Here is a 23,341-nt window from a genome sequence, read left to right as displayed (position 1 = left end):
ATCTTTTCTACTGTGCATTTAAGTTCCAAACCGGTCCCCGAGATTGCAAGGCAAGATTGTTAAGGCAGTATAAGAAACCCAATATTTCATTCACACCTCTTGATTCCCTTAAACGTATTTCTAAGGCATCAAAAGGGGCATGCGGTTTGTGCAATGCCTTTCAGGAAAAGGCATTTGGGATAGTGTAAAAAAAAGGATCCTCTAGGACAGCCTGAAGCTGCTCAGCACACGCTGTCAAGGAGGAACGGGGGAGAAAGCATCACCATCGCTCCTTCTGGTACACCTCTGTCTGTACCATGTCACTGGGGTGCTCTGCGATGCAGGCTCCGTTGATGTCATTGAGTTTGTTGTCTGGAAGATCCTCGGGTTTTGTGCAAAGTTGCAGGGCCCTGGAGATGAAGACATCCAAGTCAAACTCAGGGTCTGTTGCAGTGCCTACTTCCTTGGATTCCTTGTGGAGGTGGTGAGGAGAAGATGGCAGGCTCCGTTCTTGAATCTCGGGAAGGGGACTGGAGCATTCAAGACCGACCTGTGTGCTCTTCACCCACTGAGCAATCTCCAGAAAGAGGTTGGAAGGCTCTTCTTCCAAGGCGATCTCGGCTGTGGGTGCTATGGTAGCTCTTTTCCAGTGGGATAAATCTAAAATCAGCTTGGGCTCTGAGTAATGATGGGGCTTATTGTCTCTCCACAGCAATTTGTCCAAGTAGGAAGGTGATCCCACTTTGTAATCACATGATTTCCCACAATCAGCATCAAAAACTCGGTCCATTGATGAGTGTGATAGCTCCAGGAACCTCTCTGAGCTGCTCTGTGAATATTTCCGTGGATCAACTTGTGCTTCTTCAGCAATGGATTCAGACCCGGCCCGTGGGTCTCGCTGGACCTCATCCATGTCGTGGTATTTATCATGTCTCCATTCCAAATCAGAGGAGAGGCTGACCTGATACCTGAGAGAGATACACTTCTGTTAGACACGCAGCCCATGGAAATATCAGTGCTCAAACAGGTTCACACTATGACCTCAACCATTTTGCATTTATCTGCAGATCTCGAAGTTCCTCACAACTAATATTCAATCAAACCACACCAAAACCTTGTGCAATATTACAGAATGTTTCCTTGTCTGTTAAGGCAGGGGTCTGTGGAACATATCAAGAGAACTTGCCCAAGCTGCCTGGAGGGGACAGTAATGGGAATAAAAGCCAGTGGGCCAAATTGTCTGCCCCTTCATTTAACTGGTTCTCACATTCGCTCCAGGAATTAATTAGTTTAATCCTTTAAGATTAAACCACAATTAGATAATTTTGATAATCAAACTGTAAGTTGATTATTAGGAGTTGTTCACAGCTCAGAAATGATCACCGACAACATGAGCGCTCCTCATGCACTGCAACAGAATTAAGAAGAGATTCCTTTCAGTGCCATGGAGCCTGGACATCACCAGTTTACTCTGCTGTGACGCTCTGAGACCATCCCTGAACTATCACCTGCCTGAGCAGTAGCTCCTCAAACCACTTGTAACGACCTCCATTGCAGTTACCTGCAACACTTATATTCTGACACAGTTTCCAAAGTGGCCAGGTATTCTCTGGCTCCTAATTGAGCTGCCTTTAAAAGAAGTGTTATCCCATGCCTTGGGGCTGTGTTTTTTTGGTAATGAAATGCTCTTGAGATGTCCCATAACACACAGGGGAAACCATTTCCCATTTCTAAAACTCCTGGCTTGTGTGGCAAAATTTACAGGCCGAATCTCTCCAGAGGGTGGGAGGACTGACTGCTTGCTGTGTCACACGGGAAATACGGAAGCAAAGAGGTGGAAAGGTGGCACAGTGAGCCCGAGCAGGAAGGTTGCTGCTTTGCTCACTGTAACTGCCAGGGACATACTGAAGACATGCCAAGAAAAGCTTCCAGGTTTCCCCTTTATTTCATTTACTTGATTGTTCCCCCTGAAACATGTTCACTCTAGCAGAGAGATTAATAATAGCAAGTGAATGGGATTTCCTTAGATTACTTTTGAACGCTGGTGAAATACAGTGGATTAACAAGGTCTGGAGACTTGACTGCTACCCCGAGAGGAACCCTGCTACAGGCATCCTCAACCATTCACACTGCTGGGCCTGCAGGAGCTCTGCAGAAAAGGGAACAGACAATTCCTAGCTACTTCCATCCTAGCCTGCGCTGGTCACTGGGAAGGGCCTAGTAATTGTGATAATAATCTAGGACATAAGAGACTTCAAGTCTTTGATCTACTCCACCCACATGACATTCAGCAAACTATATAAAATTCAATCCATGGATTTTTTCCCCAAGAACCCTGGAACTGGGGCCACTGGGGCTTATGTACCCTGAAAAGTGATAGATACTGAGCTCCAGATCAGGCTTGCTCCTGGAATGCTGCAAAAATTGCATTACTCTATACCTAGTGTTAATGTACAGGAGATGAAGGGAGAACCATAGTGTAATTTAAACACATGCAACTCAACTGAAGCCAACACAGTCTGTTAATAAAACCAACAGCCAAGGAGCACCCGGTAGCTTGCACATGAAGACCCCAAAGTGGAAATCAGTGACAAAATCTGCACCAATCTGTGGAAATGTGCACCAACTTTGGCAAGGTGCAGGTGCAGTGAGAACTGCAACATGGCATAAATGAGGAAAACTGGTGTCCTTTGTGGGTGCAGAGCACATATTCCTGAACTGAATTAACTGCAGGCCAGAGACTCGCCAGTCAAATGTCACCCACAACCTGCCAGGGAACATGCAGGCTGGAGGCCGGGCCTTCATACGGTACCTGTCCCAGTTAGACAGCTGGCTCTGGTTGGCTTCCATCAGCAAAATGTCATCGATCTCATCCTCAATGCGGAACGGGTGCTGAGACACCGGCTCATCCTCCGGGCACGAATACGGGCTCATGTAAGGATGCTGCAGACCCATCTCGGCCGTTAGTCGATCCATTGGGTTAAACGTCAGTATTTTCTCCAGAAAATCAATAGCTGTGAATCACAGAGAAACAAGCTCACTGATTCCTCAAAACCCAGAGCAGCTTCCTCCCCAGAACAGCCGGAGAGCCCCACAACACACCCGAGAAGGAAGGGAGGGAAAGGCCAAGTCCCACATGCATCTCACATGGGCACGTTGGCCCCGCCACACACCCAGCACTCACCCCGTGGCTGCTGTGTTTGCGCTGAGCTTTTAGTCCAGCCAGCAAAGCACAGCACAGAGGATGCACATTCCACCCAGTGCTGGCATCCAGAGCTGGAATCACACCCAGTGAAATCCAGGTGGATATTGGCAGAATTTGAGTGTCGTCAGGATTTAAGGCCAGGCTTTTGGATCCACTCTACAAGCACATTCCCTTTCAGATAAATACTTTCACATTTGTATGGGGAGCAGAGTGGAACTGGATTTAGGAGCAATTTTTTTAAAAGTCCTTGGCATGACCAACACTCTGAAATTATTTTGTCTGTTAATATTTAAACAATTCCAACTGCCTAAAAGTATTTTACAAATATAGTGGACAGTGAACTTTTTTGATAAGGAGGAGGAAGGGAATTAAGTGCAACTAGAGTGGCTAGAATTAAATATAAGCACAAAAGTTTTGTTGTGATTTGTTTTTTTGAGGTTCCTTTTGCTCAGATTATGTGAGAAGATCAAATCCTGTTACTAAAGACATAATGCTTTCTCAGATGATTCTTGGTCTATGGAAGAGCCCCTTAGTGTTCAGATGATACAACTAGGCACGTGCCTTTCTTCAGTTAGACCTTTTCCTTTAGATCTCCAGAAATATTCTCAATAAAATGAAATTGTATGGATTGGACCTTTTCTTTGTGCTAAAGAATTTCCAGGGGTCTAAAATCACCCGGGCCATACCTATTGCCTCAATGCTTAAATATTAACCAATATCCAATTGTCTCCCACTGGACTATTTCATTGCTTGGATTAATTAAGTCAGAAAGAATCAATCGTTTCATAAGGTCACTGACTTCAGGCAAGAAGGATGGTGGAACAATGCATTATGAGTTCAGGTCACGCAGGCAGGACAATTTCAATGAATTATGTACGCAATGCAGGTGACCTTTCTTCCTGCAGTAATGACAGGGAATAAATCCATTTAATTCTTCCTGGATGCTGACGTAGTCTCTAGATACCCAGTGCTGATGAGTATCACGCCTGCCGAGTGCCTCTGGAGGGCCCTTTTACAATGAAGAGCTCCGCTAGCGAACACGAGCGGGGCTGGCACGCAGAGCAGCACCAAAGCAAACCCACCGTTGCGCGTCGCGTGCGGTCCGCGTTGCTTGGAGGGCTGCCCTGGCGCGTTGGTACCTACTGCTCCGCCTTCACTGCTTGGTTTGATGCCACCCGGTGAGCTGGGACCATGTGCAAAGCTGCCCACGCTAAAATTCGGGCCCAAAAGCTATGGTTGGCAGCCCCCTTGCAACGACACGGTTCAGGTTTCTAGCTTTAGCCAAAGGAGGGGATTGACTGAAGTGGTGAGCAGTCATCCCAGGCCACAAGAGCCCAGAGCCAAGCGATTCCCCAGCTCCAGTCACACCAGAGCGCTCTGACAAAGGTTTTGTCTCTAGCAACCATCTCGGGGAGTTCAGACATTTGTGGAGTAAAGGCATTTATTTTCTTGTAGCATCTGATTTCATTCATCCAAGAGGCAAAACAAGAGAATGGACAAGGCTTTGAAAATAACTCCTGTGCGGAAATCTCCCAGCTCGAGGAGAGGCACGTGAGCAGCACAAAGCACAGCTGTCTCGGGGGGCCGTGCCGTGCCCGCGAGAGCACCCGGCGCTGGAGCCGTGGCCGCACACGCGGGTTCAGCGCTGCCCAGGGCTCCCGGCTGTCCGCGCGGCCCCAGCTGCCCCTCAGCTTGGGGCAGCTCCTGTCTCCCTCGCGCCGCCTTCCCTTCCGCAGCGCATCGCTTAGGCACCACCATGACACGGCCCCCCAGGCTCCCCAGCATTCGTGCGCTTCTCCTCGGAGAACAACTCCCCTCTCCCGCTGAGGAAGCAGGTTTGCAAGGAGGGCAGTGGCGGCAGCGTGAGCACGGACGTTGCCAAAGCCACCAGCACACGCTACGGTACCTTCGCTGTCCACGTCGGGGAGCAGCTTGCGCAGCGGCCTCCTCACTTCCCACGTGCTGCTGATGAACGTGGGCATCACTCGCAGCAGCTCCTCTTTGTCCTCCTCGTGGATGACAGGGATCGTCTCCAGAATAAGCTGCATTTGTTCCAGCTCATGCCCACCTAAACAAGCAAAAACAGAAAAAAAATCCCAGCAACTGCTGTTGGGAGAGATTTTTTTTTAATCTTTCTCCTTGAAGACGCTTTTCTCCCCATTCTCCTGAACATCCCCCAGAAGAAGGTTGCAGTCAGGGACGAGGCAGAAGCAGTCGCGCTGGCGGAGCGGAGCGCAGCCAAGTGCCTAATTAATGAAGGTTAATCCTATTCTTTAGCACAGTATTGAATTTGACCAAGAGCTCTGCAGGCAATTTCCAGCTTCCTATGTGTACAAAGAAGCTGCCTGGCATAAATACCAGCGGCGTTATCGATCTTCCGTCCACCAGCAGCGCCGGGTATAAATATTCTGTCCCCCGAGCCGGGACTGTCCATTAAGACAGTGAGCTGTGCAGAGCAGAGGAACCAAGGAGGATTTTCACGCTATCACGTACATTCCTTCCTGTCTGACTGACCCTTTTCCAGCAGCTTCACTCACCAGCAGTGTGTGGGTGACCTGTGCAAGAGGAACAAGCCTCCTCATCGGGAGAAATCGCATTGAGAAAACAGAAGTTTGAGGAACAGTGAAACTAGAGATGACGAATAGGGAAAAAATGTTTCCCTTTCTCAGGCTGATTCCCAAACTGGGATCGAAATGATTGAAAAACACAGGAACAAGACGCGAGGCATCGTTATCACACTAGGGGTTTACAAGCTTCACATGTGTGGTGCTGAAAGCAAATTCTCCCCCTAGGCTTGCAGGCAAGTCTAGCATGAACACCCAAGCCCTGACAGACCTCCCTGTGTCCCACTGATCTCATGGAGAACGTCACCATATGGCTGCTGTGGCTATTCCCACCGAGGCCTTCAAGGACAGGAGGCTCTTCTCTCTCTCCTATTTCTTTCACTGATGCTGCTTTCGGATATGTGAATGCCAGTAGAGGGGAGGGAAGCACTGGAGGGAGCTGTGAAGCACTTTGTGTTGGTGCGGAAGGCAGCAGAAAACAGAGAGCCGAGCGGCTCCCGAGCTCCCCAGCCCCGAGCGGATCCCAAGCCCTCAGCCCCGAGCAGCTCCCCGAGCATCGCGCCCGTCCGCCAGGGCAGCCCATGGCAGCGCTCGGATCTTACAAAACTGTCACATTCTCAGGCCTCTGTTCTGCAGGAAGAAGCTCTGCAAACCGCAGCTCTCCGGCCAGAGGGCCTCCCCTCTCAGACAACATGGGTGCATTGCCCCATTCTGGGGCTCCTGAGCAGCTCGTTTTTATTTATGGGTATTGAAGTAGGTCTGAAGAAATGGGCTTCCAATAAAAACGCTACAGACCATTCTTAAAAGAAACCCCAAAAGGATTACATGGTTTTGCTGCTCCAGTTTGGATCTCTACCCATTAACTGGGTCCCCTGCCATCACCCGAGGGCTTGTTCTGCCCTTGCGAACTAGTGGAAAGCAGAGAAGGGATGACGCAGGGAGCACCTCCCTCCCGATCTTCGCTGTGCTGCGGCCTCTCGCACAGCCGGCAGCCTCTGTGTGCGTCCCCCCGGCAGGGCTGCAGCACTGTGCAATACCGACCTGCACCTCTGACTACTGCTGTTTACAGCAGCAAGGAAAAATACGTATTTCGAACACCCGCTCAATCTCAGCTGAAGCAGATACCTAAGAGACGCAGAGGAATCGCATCCCGCAACTGCCCTCCTCTCTGCTTGCCCACGAATTCAGGGAGCTTTAGGGGATGGGCGAGTTACCTGCAAGGAAGCAGCAGAACTTGTGCTCTGCACGTCCATACGCAGGCTGGGATGGAGGCTGTGTCCCGAGGGGTTTGCTAGGCAAGTTCCAAGGCTCCCTGGGGCTGGGGTCACCCTGTGGCTTGTCCTCATGTCCCCACCAGTGACCACAGGCACCACCCGCCCGCCTGGGCGCCGCTTCCTAGTGTGTTAGTTTTACCCCCTGGGCTTCGCTCCCCAAGGCCTGATGCTGAACAACTCGAGGTGAGATCTGCCTTCCCTGGGGCTTTAGCAGAGCAGCTAAACAGATAAGTAACGTGGAGAGCAGCAACGCGCCCCGTGCAGCAGTCCCTGAGCTGCTACACTTCGACGTGCCAGATCTCTCAGTGCTCACGATCTCTAAATGATCCCGACTCTTTAACTTCCAGGCGTCACAAAAGGAAGACGGAAGCTGCAAGCAGGAGCCTGGCAGAGCGGCTGCACCAAGCGTTGGCGCAGGGCGCTGCAGCATCGAGACACTTCTGAGGAAAGTGCTCCTCTCCATTATTAATGGCGCTAATTATTTATTTACACAACTCTGCAAGCAGCTGCTTATGAAATGTGCTAGATCCTGTCATTGGAAATACGAATGGGCGACGGCAGCAATAACAAGGAGCAGCATCGTGGTGTCTGTGGGGGACGCAGGTAGCTCCCTGGGAGCCAGCTAGTGTCTGCTTCCTCCTTGCACAAACCACCCCGGGTCCCAGCTTGGTACACAGCTCAGACCTGCCCCTTTGCTCCCCTGGTTTCATTTTTGGAAATGTGCTGAATAAAGACTTGTTTTTCAAGAGCACCAGAATTTATGCTGTGCTGGTAAATCATATACTCCTTCCTGATGCTTTTTGCCTTTTCTTTACAATCCTAATACCTGCTTGTGTGGGAATCCTGCAGCTTGCCAAATGTGCACAGAACTGGGGTCAAAGCTGGGGAGGACCACGAAAATCCCCCTTTCAGGACACTTCCAGACACCCGCTCCCTGAAGGGCAGCAGTCACCCACGCAATGATGCCTGTCTTTCTCTTAATTCCTGCTATACATAAAATCCCTGACCTAGAGATAATAGCACAAAAGTCAACTGAGTTACACTGACGTGGCTGAAGAATGAGACCTTTCTGCTAGATGCTAACACGGAGAAGCCCGGGTAGCCGGGCAGTGTTTCAGGGCCCACACACCCTCTCCACCCTGGGAACGGCTCGCAGCAAACATGATGGAGCAAGTGCATGGGGCTCGGTGGAATACATTTGATTTTACAGGAGGCTTTGACACTAATTCATTTTTTACTGTGGCTTTCACAGCTATCACTGAGCAGACTGCAGGGCAATGCAGTCCTGCAGTCCAGCTCTTCACAGCAATCAGCTCCTGGCGAGCTCCTTATCACTCCCCATGTGAAACTGCAATCGTGCAGTGGCATTAACGTGTTCTCCCTCAAAGAAAAGGCACATATATATTCAAGATACCAGTCACAGCTTAGATCCGCTGCATGGAGCACAAACCTCTTAGCACAGAACCATATTATCCTGTTTTCCATGCTATCATAGTCTTGTAGGCATCTTCTCTCCTAACAACAAGCTTCTATTTTTTTGTTGAAAACCCAATAAGAGAAAAAGATTTTGTTGTTTCAGCAGAATTGCTCTTTTATCTTTTTTTTTGGCTTGTGTTTTGAGCCGAACACTGTTCCTGGCACAGCATCTCGCACAAACAGGACACCAACCCCAGCAGATCTCACGCAGACACGGGGGCACTGCACAGCGGAGACAGATCTAACCGCACAGAGGAGACCCCAGGTGGTCCTGGCTGCCCAAAAGAGAGGAATTCCCTCTGCTGGGACACAGTGCCACCCCGGACAGGCCTGGGATGCAAGGAAGGAGGCACGGAGAGATAAAGCCATCAGCGTACCGGCAAAGAGCATCCTTCCCGTGAGCATCTCGGCCAGGATGCAGCCGGCCGCCCACATGTCGATGGCCTTGGTGTAGTTGTTGGGCGAGAGCAGCAGGCGAGGGGAGCGGTACCACTTCGTCACCAAGCCCTCCGAGAGGTAACCCTGGAAGAGCAGAAACAGAGACATCAGTAACTTCGCAAGAGAGTCCTTACGCCCCTGCCCCTGGCTGCTGAATCTCCTGCAGAGGGGATGAGTCTGGCACACAGAGTCCTCAGCGGGAGGGCTCTCGTTTTACCCGGAAAGAGGCCAGAGGCAGATTTCTTTACTAATTTGTTTACTTATTTTCTCAGTTGCCAAATGTCAGGTAAAGTGGATGCTCCAGCAGGGCAGCTCTTGCCCTGACTTGCTGGACAGCGAGGGCACTCACTGAAACGCTACGTGCGCCCTGGCAGCAATTTCACTTTATTGTAAGAGGACTAAAACACATACACGAATCTACACTCGGTCACTTGAATCATTTTTATTTCCGCATGTTCTTAAGGGCTCTGCTGAACGGGGCCCTGCCTCTAATTCGCCGGTGCCTGAGGGATCACTTCGTCGGCTTGGGCCCTGTGGGCACCACGCTTGCCACTCCACACTTCGTCAGCCTGCAATTTTCTGCTGATTTTAATGACAGTTAATGCCGTAGCCATAGTCCCTCCACAGCTACCAACTGACTGCAACAGCAAGGTATGTAGCACGTAACATAAAACCCTGAGTGATCCCAGTTCCAACCCTGACAAAACGTAGTATTGCTGCTGAAAGTAAATTGTTAAGCAGCGCGACGTGCCCGGGGAGCCCCGAGGAGAAGCCGGGCTTGATTCAGCCCTGAGCAAGGTACCTGGCTGGAAACGCTCAGACCAGCAGCAGCCCCGTAAACACAAGCAGAGCTACCCAGCGTGGGCACCGTGACGGAGCAATAAAGCTGAAAACCCCGTGACAGTAACGTTTAATGTCACCGACGGGAACGGTGGCTAAATGAGAAACCCTGTTAGAAATCAATGGGAAGGGGCAGCCAGAGGAGCGGGATTGAAAACCCACGGCAAATCCACACCATCTATCAAAGAAAAGACTTCAAAAAACGCACTAAAGAGTGGGATAAAAGAAGCGTTAGGAACATGTTCTTTACCAAAGTTAATCCTCTTTCCAAACATGGGAATAAAAAGACCCCACAAAGTTTGGACTTTGTTCTGATTTTGTTCTCATAAAGTCTAAAGATCCAACTTCTGATTTACTCTTTAGAAAATTCCATTTCCACTTGCTTCATTTTTACTTATTTCATTGCTACATCCCAGGTGCAGGTCACCAGATCACCGTGTCTCCTGCTCCAGTGTGGCCCTGCTCCAGCCAAGAGAACTAGCACTGCTCAAGGACAGCGTCTCAGTCATGATTTCTGTTCAGCGAAAACATGGAAGCTTTCATTTTGCTGCCCCATTTGGAGCAAAAACAAATTCAGAGCTGGGGCGCTCCCATGAATCAGCTGTGTTCCTGCCATCCTTATTCCTGGGAATCCCTGGGAATGCCGGGCCGTGCAGGGGTCCAGCCGCCCTCTCCCCACAGCAGTCAGCCCCCAAGGGGCCAGCGATGCCCCTGCAGCGAGCCGAGGAACCACAGCCCTGGCATTACCACTCCGGGCCAACACCAGCACCTTCTGGCATCGAGGGCACGACAGGGTGCGTTTTTGTCCAGCCAAACTGCAAGAGCAGTTAACACTCACAAATGATAAGCGGGTCATAATTTTTCTATTCCTTCCACGCAGATTTTTGTTCCAGTCTCCAAATGTGAGAGTTGTCAAGCTTTTAATCAAAAGACTTTCTTTTCAAAGAACATCTTAATTTTTGTCTTCCTAAGATAAGTTGTAATTGAGACTGATTAGCTGAGAATTTATGCTGGTGGCTCATTTGATGCTGCTGTATTGCTGCTGTCACATTATTGCTAATGCTGCTGAATCAGAATGGGCACAAAAGCCCCAGAGCGTTATCGCAGAATCGAGGTTATCAGATCAGCCCCAGCTATTATTTACAGTAACGGAGATCTCAGGATTTATTGGAAAATCTTCAGAAAACAAACTGTGGGGAGAGTGATTTGGGGGCAAATTCCTCTCACACATATCTGGGCCCTCCCTCGCTTCCCATGGTGTTTTTCTTCTGGCCTTTGGGTTTTCTGTCCTCCCCATCTCCACCAGCTTCTCATTTTTGGCCCGTTCACCTGTTGGTTTCGCCTAGGGACCTGCTCTGTGATGGTGGCCGAGGCTTCGTTCCTCATCAGGTGAACAGCGGTGGGCAGCGACTCCGCAGAAGGAAAAGGAGCAGCAGCTGCACTTGCTGAGGCCTGGCTTCAAAAGCAGCTTGTTGCAGTCTTTAAAATCTGTTCAATACAGAGCGAGTTGCTCCATTTCTCCGACTCCTCCTAAAGCAAGCTGTGCCAAGCGAAGGTTACGGGTTGACCATGTCACCAGAGCACCCACAGGGAAAGCGATTTGCTAATTGAGTTAATTTTGATCAGGAACAGCTACAGCATCATCTAATGGCTGGAGGTTGAAGCTAAACCAAGGCGGATTAGAAGTGGGGTACAAATTTTCAATCCTGAGGGTAATTCACCACAAGGAAAAAATCCAGCAAGGGTTAATGAATTCCTTTGCCATGGGAAGCTTTAAAATCAATATCAGATTTTAATTTGCGTGATAAATTCTCCTTTTACTACAGGTGGGGTCTTGGAAACAGATATAATTGCAAGGAAACCCAAGGACTGACTCTCCCAACGGACATTTTCCCATGGGAGATGCCAAGTGCTGGGAACTCGGCAGCTCCCGGCAAACTGCGCTCGTGCTCCCGGCCGGAGCAAAGCAAACCACCTGGGCAGTCCTCGATGGCAAGAGCCCAACACGCCAACAGTTGCTAAAATTGTGGCCTAGACCCTTACAAACTTTCAAGCATAAAAACAAGCTCCTGCCCTGCCATCTGGAAGAGGAATTATTCATTATCTTATGGAAAATCAACTGGCAGCCTCTGCACAGCGTGATGCCGCCAGCGTCCTCGCGGAAATCCATCACGATGTGGCTCGAACAAATGTGTCTAGGAGCATTTCCCTCCTGCCCCGTATTCCTTCCAGAGCTATGTTCGGCTCTGCTGCTGGGGATACATTATCCTGCGATCTGCACAGTCACGGGAGGCTGGCGGGAGGATTTAGATAAAGCCAGGTTAGACAAGAGCATTAGGTTTCCATGCAGCATCTCAAGCCTTGCACGACGGCAGCAACACTGAGAGTGCAGCCAGCCCTTATCCCCGTGACCCCTTCCAGTCTGGCTCCCTTCTCTCCTGCCTTCTCACAGGCTGATCCCACTAAGGCTCTCAAAAATAAACAAAGAGCCCTATTAAAAGTTAGGGCAACAGCTGGGTGGCTACGGCTTTCCTACAGAGCCTTAAATATCCCAGACTTCTCTCTTTACTGCCGCTGCTGCCTCTCGAGCCTTCCCATACTCCTTTTTTTTTTTTTTGCAATTTTCAAGTATCGTTTTCCTGCTTCTCCTCCGTGCCTATTCCCAAGGCAACTATCATGTGCAAGAGCTGCTCAGACAAAGTACCGAAGTGATAAATGCACTGTATGTAGCATGGGCATCGAGATCCATCAGCGAGCCTAATATAGAAGCTGAGAAACAAAGAAAAATGATGTTTTTCCCCTTAATCTTTCTACAACATGGATTTTGTGCGTTGTGTTGCTTCTGACATTGGAAAGAAAAACCATTTTGGAAGGAAAGGCGATGGCACTAAGTGCACTGCATTAGCTCCACGTTCCCATCACGGATGCTTCTCATATCACGCTAGGCCAGTCCAAGCCCTGAGTGTATGAAGGTGGGTGGGATGACCCAGAACACCTGTGTGGAGCAGGAGACAACCCGGACATGCCCCAAAATTCCCGTCGCGGCGGGTCAGCCCTTTTCCTTTGAAAGGCTCCGCCAGGGAGACGGAGTCCGCCCGCTCCAGCTCCGCGCGTTTCCTCGTGGCTCCGCGTGTAGCTGCGGTGCTTTGTGCAACCCCCGGCGCGCCTGCACCAACACCACCGGCAACAACAGCCGTCCGCGTGCATCACCCTGATGCGACAGCAGGCTGGTTCCCCCTCACAGGCTCACAGGATGGTTGAGCCTGGAAGGGACCTCTATAGACCATCCAGTCCAACCCCTGCTCCAGCAGGGACACCCAGAGCAGGGGCACAGGGTGGCATCCAGGCGGGTGTGAAGATCTCCAGACTCACAGCGTTCATTCATATTTGTTTTTAAATGGCATCAGCAGAGTCCACGGAGGGGCCAAGGTTTACAGGAACAGGGTTCCATGGAAGCCTTGCGGTGTCCCCGAGAGCTGCAACAGCCCAGCAGTGACACGGGCACCACAAAAGCTCCCGGCGCGTCTCTAGCAGGGACATGAGCGCCGTGAGGCCTCCCCAGCAGCGGGCAAAGGCCCTCTGGGAACCCCGTCCCTGCGTGCCAGGGGCTGCGTCATCAGCTCTGCCCCTCGCAGGGCAGGAGCTGAGAACCAAACACAGCCTCCAGCAGCAGCGACAGCCCCAAATCCGCCGAGGGGAAATAAATCCCAGAGAGAAGCTCCCCACTTGCCAGCGTTAGTGATTCATTGCTCTTTATCCCAGCGTTTAAACCATGATTCTGGTTTCTTTCTTTCCCTTTGCCTGCTGTGAGCTGAGGGTGCTCGAGTGGTACCTGGACATCAGGGCACGAGCATGGACGGCTCCCAGGCAGGGCCGGATGCACCAGGAGCTCCACACAAACCAGCAGCCTCCGGAGAGACACGGACACTGGAGGGAGAAGGAAAGGAAGGGAGCAGAGCAGGGTGCTGAGCCCTGCAGGGTAGAAGATACTAAAAGGGACATTGCAGAGCGATGCGGAGCGCTTTGAGGATGAAAACGAGATTCAGGACAAATTCAGTAAAGAGGGGAGCTGAGCAGAGGGAAGCACTCGACCTTTGCTGCGTTTTACATAATGATAAGGATCTTCCGGAGGCTTCGTCAGTACCGACATCTCAATTGCAGCTGCTCCTCTGCTCCCTGTTTGAACTCTACGGAGCACGGCAAAGTGTTGAGACCATAAACAGCGCTGATAGGGGGAAAAAGGGATTAATTTGGAGATGTTCTGGAGGGATAAGCTGCAGGATTAATGACTCCCACGGGATGAAAAGAGCAGTGAGAAGGAGGAGAAAAAAAGGCAGCGCGGCTGTATGGTGACAGCATGAGCGAAGGCGCAGGGCGAAAGGAGCCGCGGGGGACCCAGGTGACCATTCCCGGGGTTTAGTAGCCTTCGCTACTGCTAGATCTCATAAAATGTGCCCTAAAGTGATGTTGCAAGTATGTGAGCACTCCGGAAATTTAGATTTTTTTTTTCTGATAAAGGAATGAATTTTAAGCCTTCAGGTCTAACTGGCCTCTGAACGTGTAGCCCCAGATCGGAATGTGAACTTTGCAGCCTGAAATTCATCCTCTAGGTTATTTGGGAAAGTCAAATGAGCTGATGCTCACCAGTCACTCTAAAAACATGGAGAAAGGGTCTTCAGTGGCGTACACACGATGAACAGCAGAAGAAATTAAGGAAATTTGCTTTGCCTTGGAGCTGAACAAGAATTCCCAGTGTTTTCCAGGGCAGCTCAGCACAGGAGCACACTCCCTTTCCATATACAATTATCCCAAGTAAAGGGCTGCCCGCTGCAATTCACATACACGAGACATGTGCTGACTAAAGACTATCATGCAGCCCACCTACACCTTTATTAAAACCAGTCCCAGGCTGTAGCTGCTGCTTGCTATTTTAACACGTGGCAGGCTGTTTTCCAGGTTCTCGGGATGCGAGAACTGTGGGGCTAGAAGAGCTGTAACCGTTTGGAGGACACACAACCTGCAATGGGTTGTGTTGACAGCGCCCAGGCCTCAGGCTGAGTGCATTCCAGGTGCAAGAGACCACAAGGGGGAAAAAGACAAGCATGTAAAATGTATTTTCTTGCCCCAAACATTTTCAAGCAAACTCTCACACGAGTGCTGTAACTCTGCGCTACCTTTGGTGGTTGGGATCTGCTTTTCAGCAATTCGTTACCCACAGAGCATCATTTAATCTGTCTGGGGGCAGCCGGCACCATCAGCAGCCAGGACATAGGACTTTGCTCCAAGGAGGCCCACCTGGAAGTACGACAGTAGCTCAGCAGCTTCAAATTCAGAGATGCCTGTAAGTCTCTTCTCTCTTGCTCGTGCAATGAGCTTGCAAGGAAATCAAGGTTGAAAGGGAAGCACAGGCAGGAATGGGTTATTCTCAGTCATATGAGCAGGGCTGAAAGCAAACCCAGGACTCATGATGTTTGTAGGAAAATATTAAAGCATTTTGCACAGGTACATCCTGCAAAGAAACCTCAACCTCTTCAACCAACCTGGCAGCTCCTGTCCACAGCACTGGTTGCTGTTAAGGCCATGGAGAATTGCTCAGAAATAACAGTAATTCTGCAATGGAGCTGGACAGATAACTCCTACACTACATGCAGGCTTTAGCTGGATGATACTCTTCAGATTGGTTGCTGTGTCCACATCGCTTTTCCAGGAGTGTTTTCCTCTATGAGGAAACCTTTCCCTCTTTTGGGAAAGGTCTTTCAAAGCACCTAGTTTTTAAGTGTGTTTTTGTTGTTATTGTTGCCTTTTTATTTTATTTTATTTTTAAAGCCAGGAGCCTCCTCTTGAGGAGGGTAATAGCTAATGGGTAAGGAAGACAGCATGGGAGTAGCAGCTGTGCTGGCTGCAGAGCTGCTCGGCCTCTCCGCCGGTGCAAGAAGCCACCACCATGTGCCACTTTACCACCTCACTCAGGTTTGTTTTTTCCCAAAATCCCCAATTCAAAACAGAACAGACCAGGGCTCAGTTTTAATGAGATCATCTTTCCTCCATCCTTTTCCCATCCTCCTTCCTTCGCTTCTCTTGTAAAGCAACATCAAATAAACCCAGTGACAGAAACCCAGTGTTACTTAGATGCCAAGAATATTTAAACCTTGTCACAAACAGGAGGATCAAGGGAGACTCACAATCATGCACACAAAAAGCCAGCTAAAGAAACAGATTTTTATCTTACCATCTTAACATATCGAATAGTGACTTTAACCAGAAACTGGCCATGGGTTTTCTTATGTCTCCTTGTGCAGGCCATGTGATATTTTGCTTTCTCCTGGAACCACAGCAATCCGTGATCGCACACTGAAGAACTATGTATCTTGGCAGGACAGATGGTGCAAGAATAAAGGCAGCAGGACTGGCAGGATCTAGCCAACATGCGTGGCGTTTGCCATGCCCCACCAGCATGGACACCTTTTTCTGCAGTGTGTAGCGTCTATCTGTGAGGCAGCAAGTTCATTAAACTGCAGCGCTCTGCTGGCAGGCACTCCGGCTGCCTCCAACATCAGTTTGAATCAGGACTCTCTTGCTACAGAGCAAAGCGGGCTGCAGGAAGGCAAAAACCTTGTCACCGCGTGCTCCGAGGAGCCAGACCGCATCAGGAGCAGCTCAACCCTGGATCTGGTCATGTCTTACTTTGCTTCGGCCTCTCCCAAAGGTCAGGACAGCAGAGCTGGGTAACTCCATCTTCCCACCGCTCTCCTCCAGAGTGGGAACTGCAGCTTCCCCAAAGTCCTGTCCTCCCTCCTGATAAGGGGCCACTCAAGTCAAGATGGATTAGGAACTGGCTGGATGGCAGGGCCCAGAGAGTGGTGATCAGCGGTGCAGAGTCTAGTTGGAGGCCTGTAGCTAGCTGTCCCCCCCAGGGGTCAGTCCTTGGTCCAGTCCTGTTCAATTTATTCATCAATGACCTGGATGAAGGCACAGAGTGCTCCCTCAGCAAGTTTGCTGATGATACAAAACTGGGAGGAGTAGCCGATACCCCAGAGGGCTGTGCTGCCATCCAGAGGGACCTGGACAGACTGGACAACTGGGCGGTGAAAAACCTCATGCAATTCAACAAGGCCAAGTGCAAGGTCCTGCACCTGGGGAGGAATAACCCCAGACACCAGCACAGGCTGGGGACCGACCTTGTGGAGAGCAGCTCTGCGGAGAAAGACCTGGGTGTCATGGTGGACGACAAGTTGACCATGAGGCAGCAGTGTGCCCTCGTGGCCAAGAAGGCCAATGGGATCCTGGGCTGCATTAAGAAGAGCATCTCTAGCAGGTCGAGGGAGGTGATCCTGCCCCTCTACTCAGCCCTGGTGAGGCCGCATCTGGAGTATTGTGTCCAGTTCTGGGCTCCACAGGACAAGAGGGATGTGGAGCTGCTGGAGAGAGTCCAGTGCAGGGCTACAAGGATGATCAGGGGCCTGGAACATCTGCCCTATGAGGAGAGGCTGAGGGAGCTGGGCCTGTTCAGCCTGGAGAAGAGAAGGCTGAGAGGGGATCTAATCAGTGTCTATAAAGAACCTCAAGGGAGGGAGTGCAGAGGACGGTCATGGTCTCTTTTCAGTGGTGGCCACTGATAGGACTAGGGGAAATGGCCGGAAACTGAAACATCAAAAATTCCATAGGAACTTAAGGAAAAATTTCTTAACAGTGAGGGTGACAGAGCACTGGAACAGGCTGCTCAGAGAGGTTGTGGAGTCTCCTTCTCTGGAGATCTTCAAAACCCGCTTGGACGCAGTCCTGTGCCACGTGCTCTAGGTGTCCCTGCGTATGCAGGGGGGTTGGACTAGATGATCTCTAGAGGTCCCTTCCAACCCTAAGCATTCTGTGATTCTATGATTCTATGATTCTAAGTCCTCAGCACTGGGTTGATATTCCCTGGGTAACTGCTCCCTGCACATCTACATGGCCAAGTCACGTGAGACAAGCTGGAGCCCACCCTCAGGGCCTGCCCTGCACTTCTTGCCAACAAAAACCCTGAATTTGGGCTCACTGGGGCAGTGAGCCAGCATGGACGCTTCTCCTTCGCACGAGCCAAACGCTTCCACCTTCTGCACTGCTCAGACCAGCTCTGCAGCACCTCAGCTGAGTTACTCCCTTTGTGAAGGGACTGGGCTGAACCCTTCCAAAAGGGCTTCCTGTGAGTCTCCAGGCCAACGGAAAGGGAAGGAACAAATTTGCTTTAAGCAGCTCATGGACAGCATAATACATCCCGTGGACTTCTGTGGCCTGCATCCAACCAGCGGGCCAGGGAACGGAGCGCCACTCACCAAACGCATCCTGAATTCGGCCAAAACTCTGAAGCGGCTCCCATATTCCAGCACTCCCAAGTTCAGCCGCTTCCTTCGCCCAGCAGATCTATCACAGGCTGCTCATAGCTCATTTGTCCCTCCTGCCTCGCCTGCTCCTCTTGGGAAGGCAGTGAAGGGCATTACTCACCCCACCCTGTTGACAACACACGTTTTACGGCTGTTGTCACTCGCTGAATATTTACTGTTGGCACCAGTGATGTGTCACCGCACAGGCGGCCACAAATCTGCCCGCAGCGCAGGCAGACGCTGCTCTCGAGCCTGCGGTTTCACTCCCATGCTGAGCTAGGACACCCTGTGGACCCTCCACGCCACAGCCTAGGGTCCAAACCAGAGGTTGTCTAGTCTGCCTGGAGTGAGCGTGGTTGAGCAGATGCAGTGAGGAGGTGTCTGTCAACGGGAGGGCACAGTGGATGAATATTCAAACCCTTAGGCTGTTCAGCACCTCCTGCGCTTCCCTTTGGAGGCCAAGGCCACCACAAACGAAGATCCAGCCCTCGCCTAGCACGAAGGACTTGGCAATTGCCCACCACCTGTAAGCCTCCCACTGTGGATTTGGGAAGAGAGCTCCTCCTCCTGCTCCATGTGCTTCATGCAGGTCAAGAATACCGACAAAAAAAAAAAAAACCACCAAAAAGGAGAACAATGTATACAGAGAGTTACTACTCACTGTGTGGGTTTCATAGCCAAGATACTGGGCATGAATTAAGTATGCCTGGAGGATGCATTTTTGTCGAAGTGCTGGAACGTCTTCTGTATCCTCAATTATTTTGGGAGGCTCAGGAGCTGCCTGTGCATACAACCCTTTGCAGAGAAAACCACAGCTCACTGAAGTGCCACTTCTAGAGAGCAGTAGCCCTTCCCTCAGAGTAGGCAAGAGGCTCGGGGGAAAGCAGGGATGGCAGGCGAAGTCACTGCTGATGACTGTCCAAGGAAGGGACAGTGGCTTTGCCCTCTTCACAGGCAAGCAGGTATTTATTTCCCTGCATTTCACTCCATTTATTATGAAAGAATAAATATTTTCAATGCTGGCATCACACAGCTCACCCCGGTGCTCCATCTCCCTGCAGGGGACGTGCACAATCTGCACAACAACATGACAGGTAGAGCACGGAGGAGCAGAACTTTTATTCTTTACTGGGATCTCGACTTCCAGTGAAAGAAAGGGGCTGCGGGCACAGCTTTTTTGCTTGCTTGAATTCAAGCCAACGCACAAGAAGAGCTTTAAATAAACTGGAAGGAAAGCAAAGCATTTTCTCACATAGGCTTGTTTCAGAAAACAAAAAGCGTGTGGCTGGCAAGGGCCTAGAAAGGCTCATTTAAGCAGCACGGAGCACAGTGCTGTGCAGGCACCCTGGCCTGCTCAAACACCCACACGAGATGAGCCCTGCGGGTCCCCTGCACCTCCTGCATTGTGAAAAGCTTCCCTAATCCCAAGGCACATGGAGCACCCCTGAGCCTCATCCTCCTGCATGCTCATCCCCAGGAGCCACGGTGGAACAGGGTGGTGAAGCGCAGGAGGGACAGCAGGGAAATCCTCTCCTGGGATCTCTCTGTGGAGGAGCAGACAGGGAGAGAGACAGCAGCATATCCCATTGGCACCACAAGATCCGGCTCCCAGTTGTGCAATGGCTGATCTAGCTAGGACATGGAACGAAATACTGGAGTAAGAAACATTCTGCAAATGTAAAGCTTAAAACACTTGGCACAAAACTGAGGGTAAATACAAATGCAATGTCTGCTAACAAGAGTCAGATCCCCTTTTCACATATTTCTGTTGCAGAGGTGAATGACAGCTCATGTTTTATGAAAGAGGCAAAGCAAGAAACATCAAGTTTAGTCATTTAAATAAAACAAGCAATCATATAACTCCCATAACCATTACTGCAACGAAAGATAAAAACCATCAAAAAACATCTGAATGCACTTGAAGAGTTATGGTGCCTTGCTGCTTAGCAGAGTCATGAACTAACAGTCAGGAAACACCTCCTGGTTTAGGAAAAAAAGTAGGAGGTTTAGGTTCAGGAACAGCAAGTGTCCAAACAGCATTTTGAGGTGCCCTGAGGAGACCCAGGAAACAGTTTCTCCTGAGAACAAACACTGGTCCTGTAGCTTCTGCTACACACGTACGCATGTCAGAGAAGGGAACATGCACCAATGCAGGTGAGCAGCACCCAGGCTGCCAAATCTCCTCCCACAGCAGTGTTAACTGAGGAACCAGCCAGGGCTCTACCAGCGCAGCATGGCTGCAACCAAGATTGCAGCACACGAGAGCAGAGGTGACCACCCAGCTGTCTCCTCACACGGCCGGGAGCCAGAGCATCCTACCGATCCCACTGCAACCTGAGCAGCCTCTCGTGAGAGCAGAAACAAGCTTGAGGAGCTTGTGTCACGTACCTTATGGGAGTAATGCTGATCCACAACCCTGGCCAGCCCAAAGTCACCGATCTTCAACACGAGATCCTCGGTGCTGATGAAGATATTGGCTGGCTTCAGGTCTCTGTGGAGCACGTTGGCCGAGTGGATGTACTTGAGCCCGCGGAGCAGCTGGTACATGAAGAGCTTGGCGTGCTCCTCCGTGAGCTTGCCCTGCTCCAGCAGCCGGGCCAGGTCCGTCTCCATGTACTCCTGCACGATGTACACCATGTTAAACTTGAAAAAGTCCCCGTGCAGCTTGGTCCCCTTGGGTCCCAGCACCTCATAGACCTTCACGATGTTGTCGTGCTCGAGCCTGCGGACGATTTTGATCTCCCGGAAGGCGTGTTTCATGCTCCGCGCGTCGCTGATGGTGATCTTCTTCACGGCCACCTTGCGGCAGCTCTTGCTGTCGAGGGCTGACAGCACCAGTCCATTCGCCCCGAAGCCCAAGGGTCGGAAGTTGATGAAGCGGCAGCCCAGGTCGTAGCCGTACATGCTGGCGATGCAGTCGCACTTCTCAGCCATCGCCGGCTCGCGCCTCTTCCGGCTTTGCTGCTTCGTCACTTGAAAAACTGGGAGAGTCAAAGAACTTCCAGATCACAAATGTGTTTTGAAAGAAAGCGAGTCATTATTACTCACAGATGCTTGGGGGATTTCTTGCTGCGAGCCCATGATTACAAGACGAGAAGGTTCCTAACATGCAGACACACTAAAAATAGATGTGAGCACACACACACAAATAAAATGTTCTAAATGGGATAAGGAATCAAGGGGTAGAGGAGAATTTCCAAGCAGCATGGGTATTTCAAATGCAGCGAAGCAGCAGTGCTCTCTGTCAAAACACAGAGAGGTGATTTTCCTTGTTGCTAAGATCAGCACTACTAAGTTTTCCAGCCGCTTTATTTTCCTTCCCTGAAGTCTCCACGATGATGCCAAAGCGCTGGGCTCGCTCGGGCCAGGATGCGCCGCAGCAGCGAGGCAGAGCCCCAAGCCGCCCCATAGCCCCTCGCTGCCCCACGGCCTGTCCACCCGCGAGGTGCAACAGCATTGCAGGGAATCGCATCTGGGGCCAGATCCTTGGGAGTCAGCACGGCTCTGCTGTTCTCACCGCCCTCGCTTCCTTGAGCACGGACCCCATTTTCCTGCCGGCCGCTTTTCAGACGGAAACTCACTTTCTGCAAGCTGTGCTCAGCACCGGGGGTTGCCGCGTTCACGATGCCGACGCTTGGCCCTTGCGTGTCCTTCGTGAGCGAAGCCGAGCGCGACGTGACCTTCAGAGCCAGGTGGGAGCGGGATCGCTGGAGGACTCCCCGGCATCGTGCTGTCCCGCTAAGCCACGGCAGGCTTCGGCCTGGGTGCTGCAAGAGGAGCAGAGATCAGCTGGGTTGGTAACAACACCAATACGCGTTCACCTTCCATCCTGAAGGTTCAACACCCACAAAATCATGACCTTTTGGAAGCTCGTTAGTTGTGCTCCCCAAACACACACGTCTTCCAGGGGCTAATCTTCCCTTTTTACATTGAAATGCCCATGGGTAACGCTTGCTTTCTGTTTTGCTATTTTTTTTAATTTGTTTTCATATTTTATGAGGCAATCTGCAGAAGGCTGAGGTTGCCCAACACACCTATGTGCCCAGCTGCCTGCTCAGCCCAGACACTCAATGGACCCACAAGGAAATGACATTAACAACACATGAGGTGTGCAAGTCCCGGAAGGAAAAGCAACCTTGGCCTTCTTCAGTTTGTAATGAATGCAATTTGGACGGACTTAAAAATAACAATTTCCCTATTTGTTTTTTTTTCTCTTTTGTATGTAAATGTAAGGGAAAAGTGTTCCCAACCAGCACATGATTCATGTCCACACTCTGCTGCTTTCCAAGAGATTTATTAGCAGCAACTCAACTCAGACGGGAATCAGAGGGCTGGACGCCCACCAGATGAAAGGTCCTACCATGAAGCTCAGCATCAGCCGAGCTCCTGCCTCACGCTTAGAAACCACTTACTTTTAGTGCAGTTATAAAAAAAAAACGCATGGTTTTATGAGCGGAGGGTGCAAGAGCAGCCCAACAACACAGCTCGTTCCCTCATGGACATGCTGACAGCACGCGTGTTCCTGGGACACAAGCAGCGCGGCATCGTTAAGATGGATGATGTGCACACCACGTGCCTTTAGAAAGCACGGACAGAGATGACAGGGTAACTGGGATGGGGTAAACAGGGACAATTGGGGGTGACCGCCCTGCAGGGTGCAAGGTTTAACCCCAGGCCAGGAGAGCGGTGCGGGTCAGCAACCAGCTGGGGTGACCCGCGATCCCCGGCAGTTCCTGCCTTGCTGCAGGGAAACCCAAAGACACATTTTTCATACCCAAACTCCATGAGACCAACACTGCCTCCTTGGGAGAACAGCCCTGGGGTTGCTTCTAAGAGCAAAGTGTTTGACACATGTGAAGTGCATCCAAACACCTGCTGGATACCTCGAGATGAAGGTTCCGGCTTCAGCCACCCAATTCCAGCCTCCTTCTCCACAACATCAAAGTCTGAATTCATGATGAGAGCCTCAGAAATCCATCACAAATCCGGAAACCCATTTGCGCTTTATTTAGGGATAGATTATTGGAAATCGCTAAGCACAGTAGGTGACAAGACGCTGATGGCCTCCAAGGATCTTAAGACTTTTCAAAAAAAAATCACTTTGCACATAATTAACTCATCAAATATACTCATGAGTTTGGTTTTCTAGCTAGACCATAAATCTCCAGGCATATCCTGGGCAATCTTAAGAATCGGTCTTCTTCGGAA

The 23,341-nt window shown here is 50.7% G+C and overlaps 1 protein-coding gene across 1 annotated transcript; it reads right to left on the bottom strand.

Annotated features, from left to right (window-relative positions):
- Positions 1-259: 259 nt before the first annotated feature.
- On the bottom strand, positions 260-21,487 carry MAPK4 (mitogen-activated protein kinase 4). Its single transcript, XM_088527846.1, has 5 exons — positions 20,522-21,487; positions 8,876-9,020; positions 5,091-5,252; positions 2,792-2,993; positions 260-947 (listed from the first exon to the last, which is right to left on the bottom strand). The coding sequence occupies exons 1-5, from the start codon at positions 21,065-21,067 to the stop codon at positions 260-262; spliced, it is 1,743 nt and encodes a 580-aa protein (XP_088383972.1). The 5' UTR covers positions 21,068-21,487.
- Between the last annotated feature and the right edge of the window lie 1,854 nt (positions 21,488-23,341).

Source organism: Tinamus guttatus, unplaced genomic scaffold (assembly GCF_059628265.1).
Source record: "Tinamus guttatus ecotype Peru unplaced genomic scaffold, ASM5962826v1 Tinamus_guttatus_pri_ptg000293l, whole genome shotgun sequence".
NCBI lineage: Eukaryota > Metazoa > Chordata > Aves > Tinamiformes > Tinamidae > Tinamus > Tinamus guttatus.
Note: the sequence above shows the minus strand (reverse complement) of the source record. Positions and strands in the feature narration are given on the sequence as shown.

Coding starts and splice junctions, on each gene's coding strand:
- MAPK4 (XM_088527846.1), bottom strand. CDS start 21,067: ATGGCTGAGAAGTGCGACTGCATCGCCAGCATGTACGGCTACGACCTG. Junction 9,021..20,521: donor ATCAGCATTACTCCCATAAG/GTACGTGACACA, acceptor CTGCTCTTCCAG/GGTTACCTCTCGGAGGGCTT. Junction 5,253..8,875: donor GGGAAGGATGCTCTTTGCCG/GTACGCTGATGG, acceptor TTGCTTGTTTAG/GTGGGCATGAGCTGGAACAA.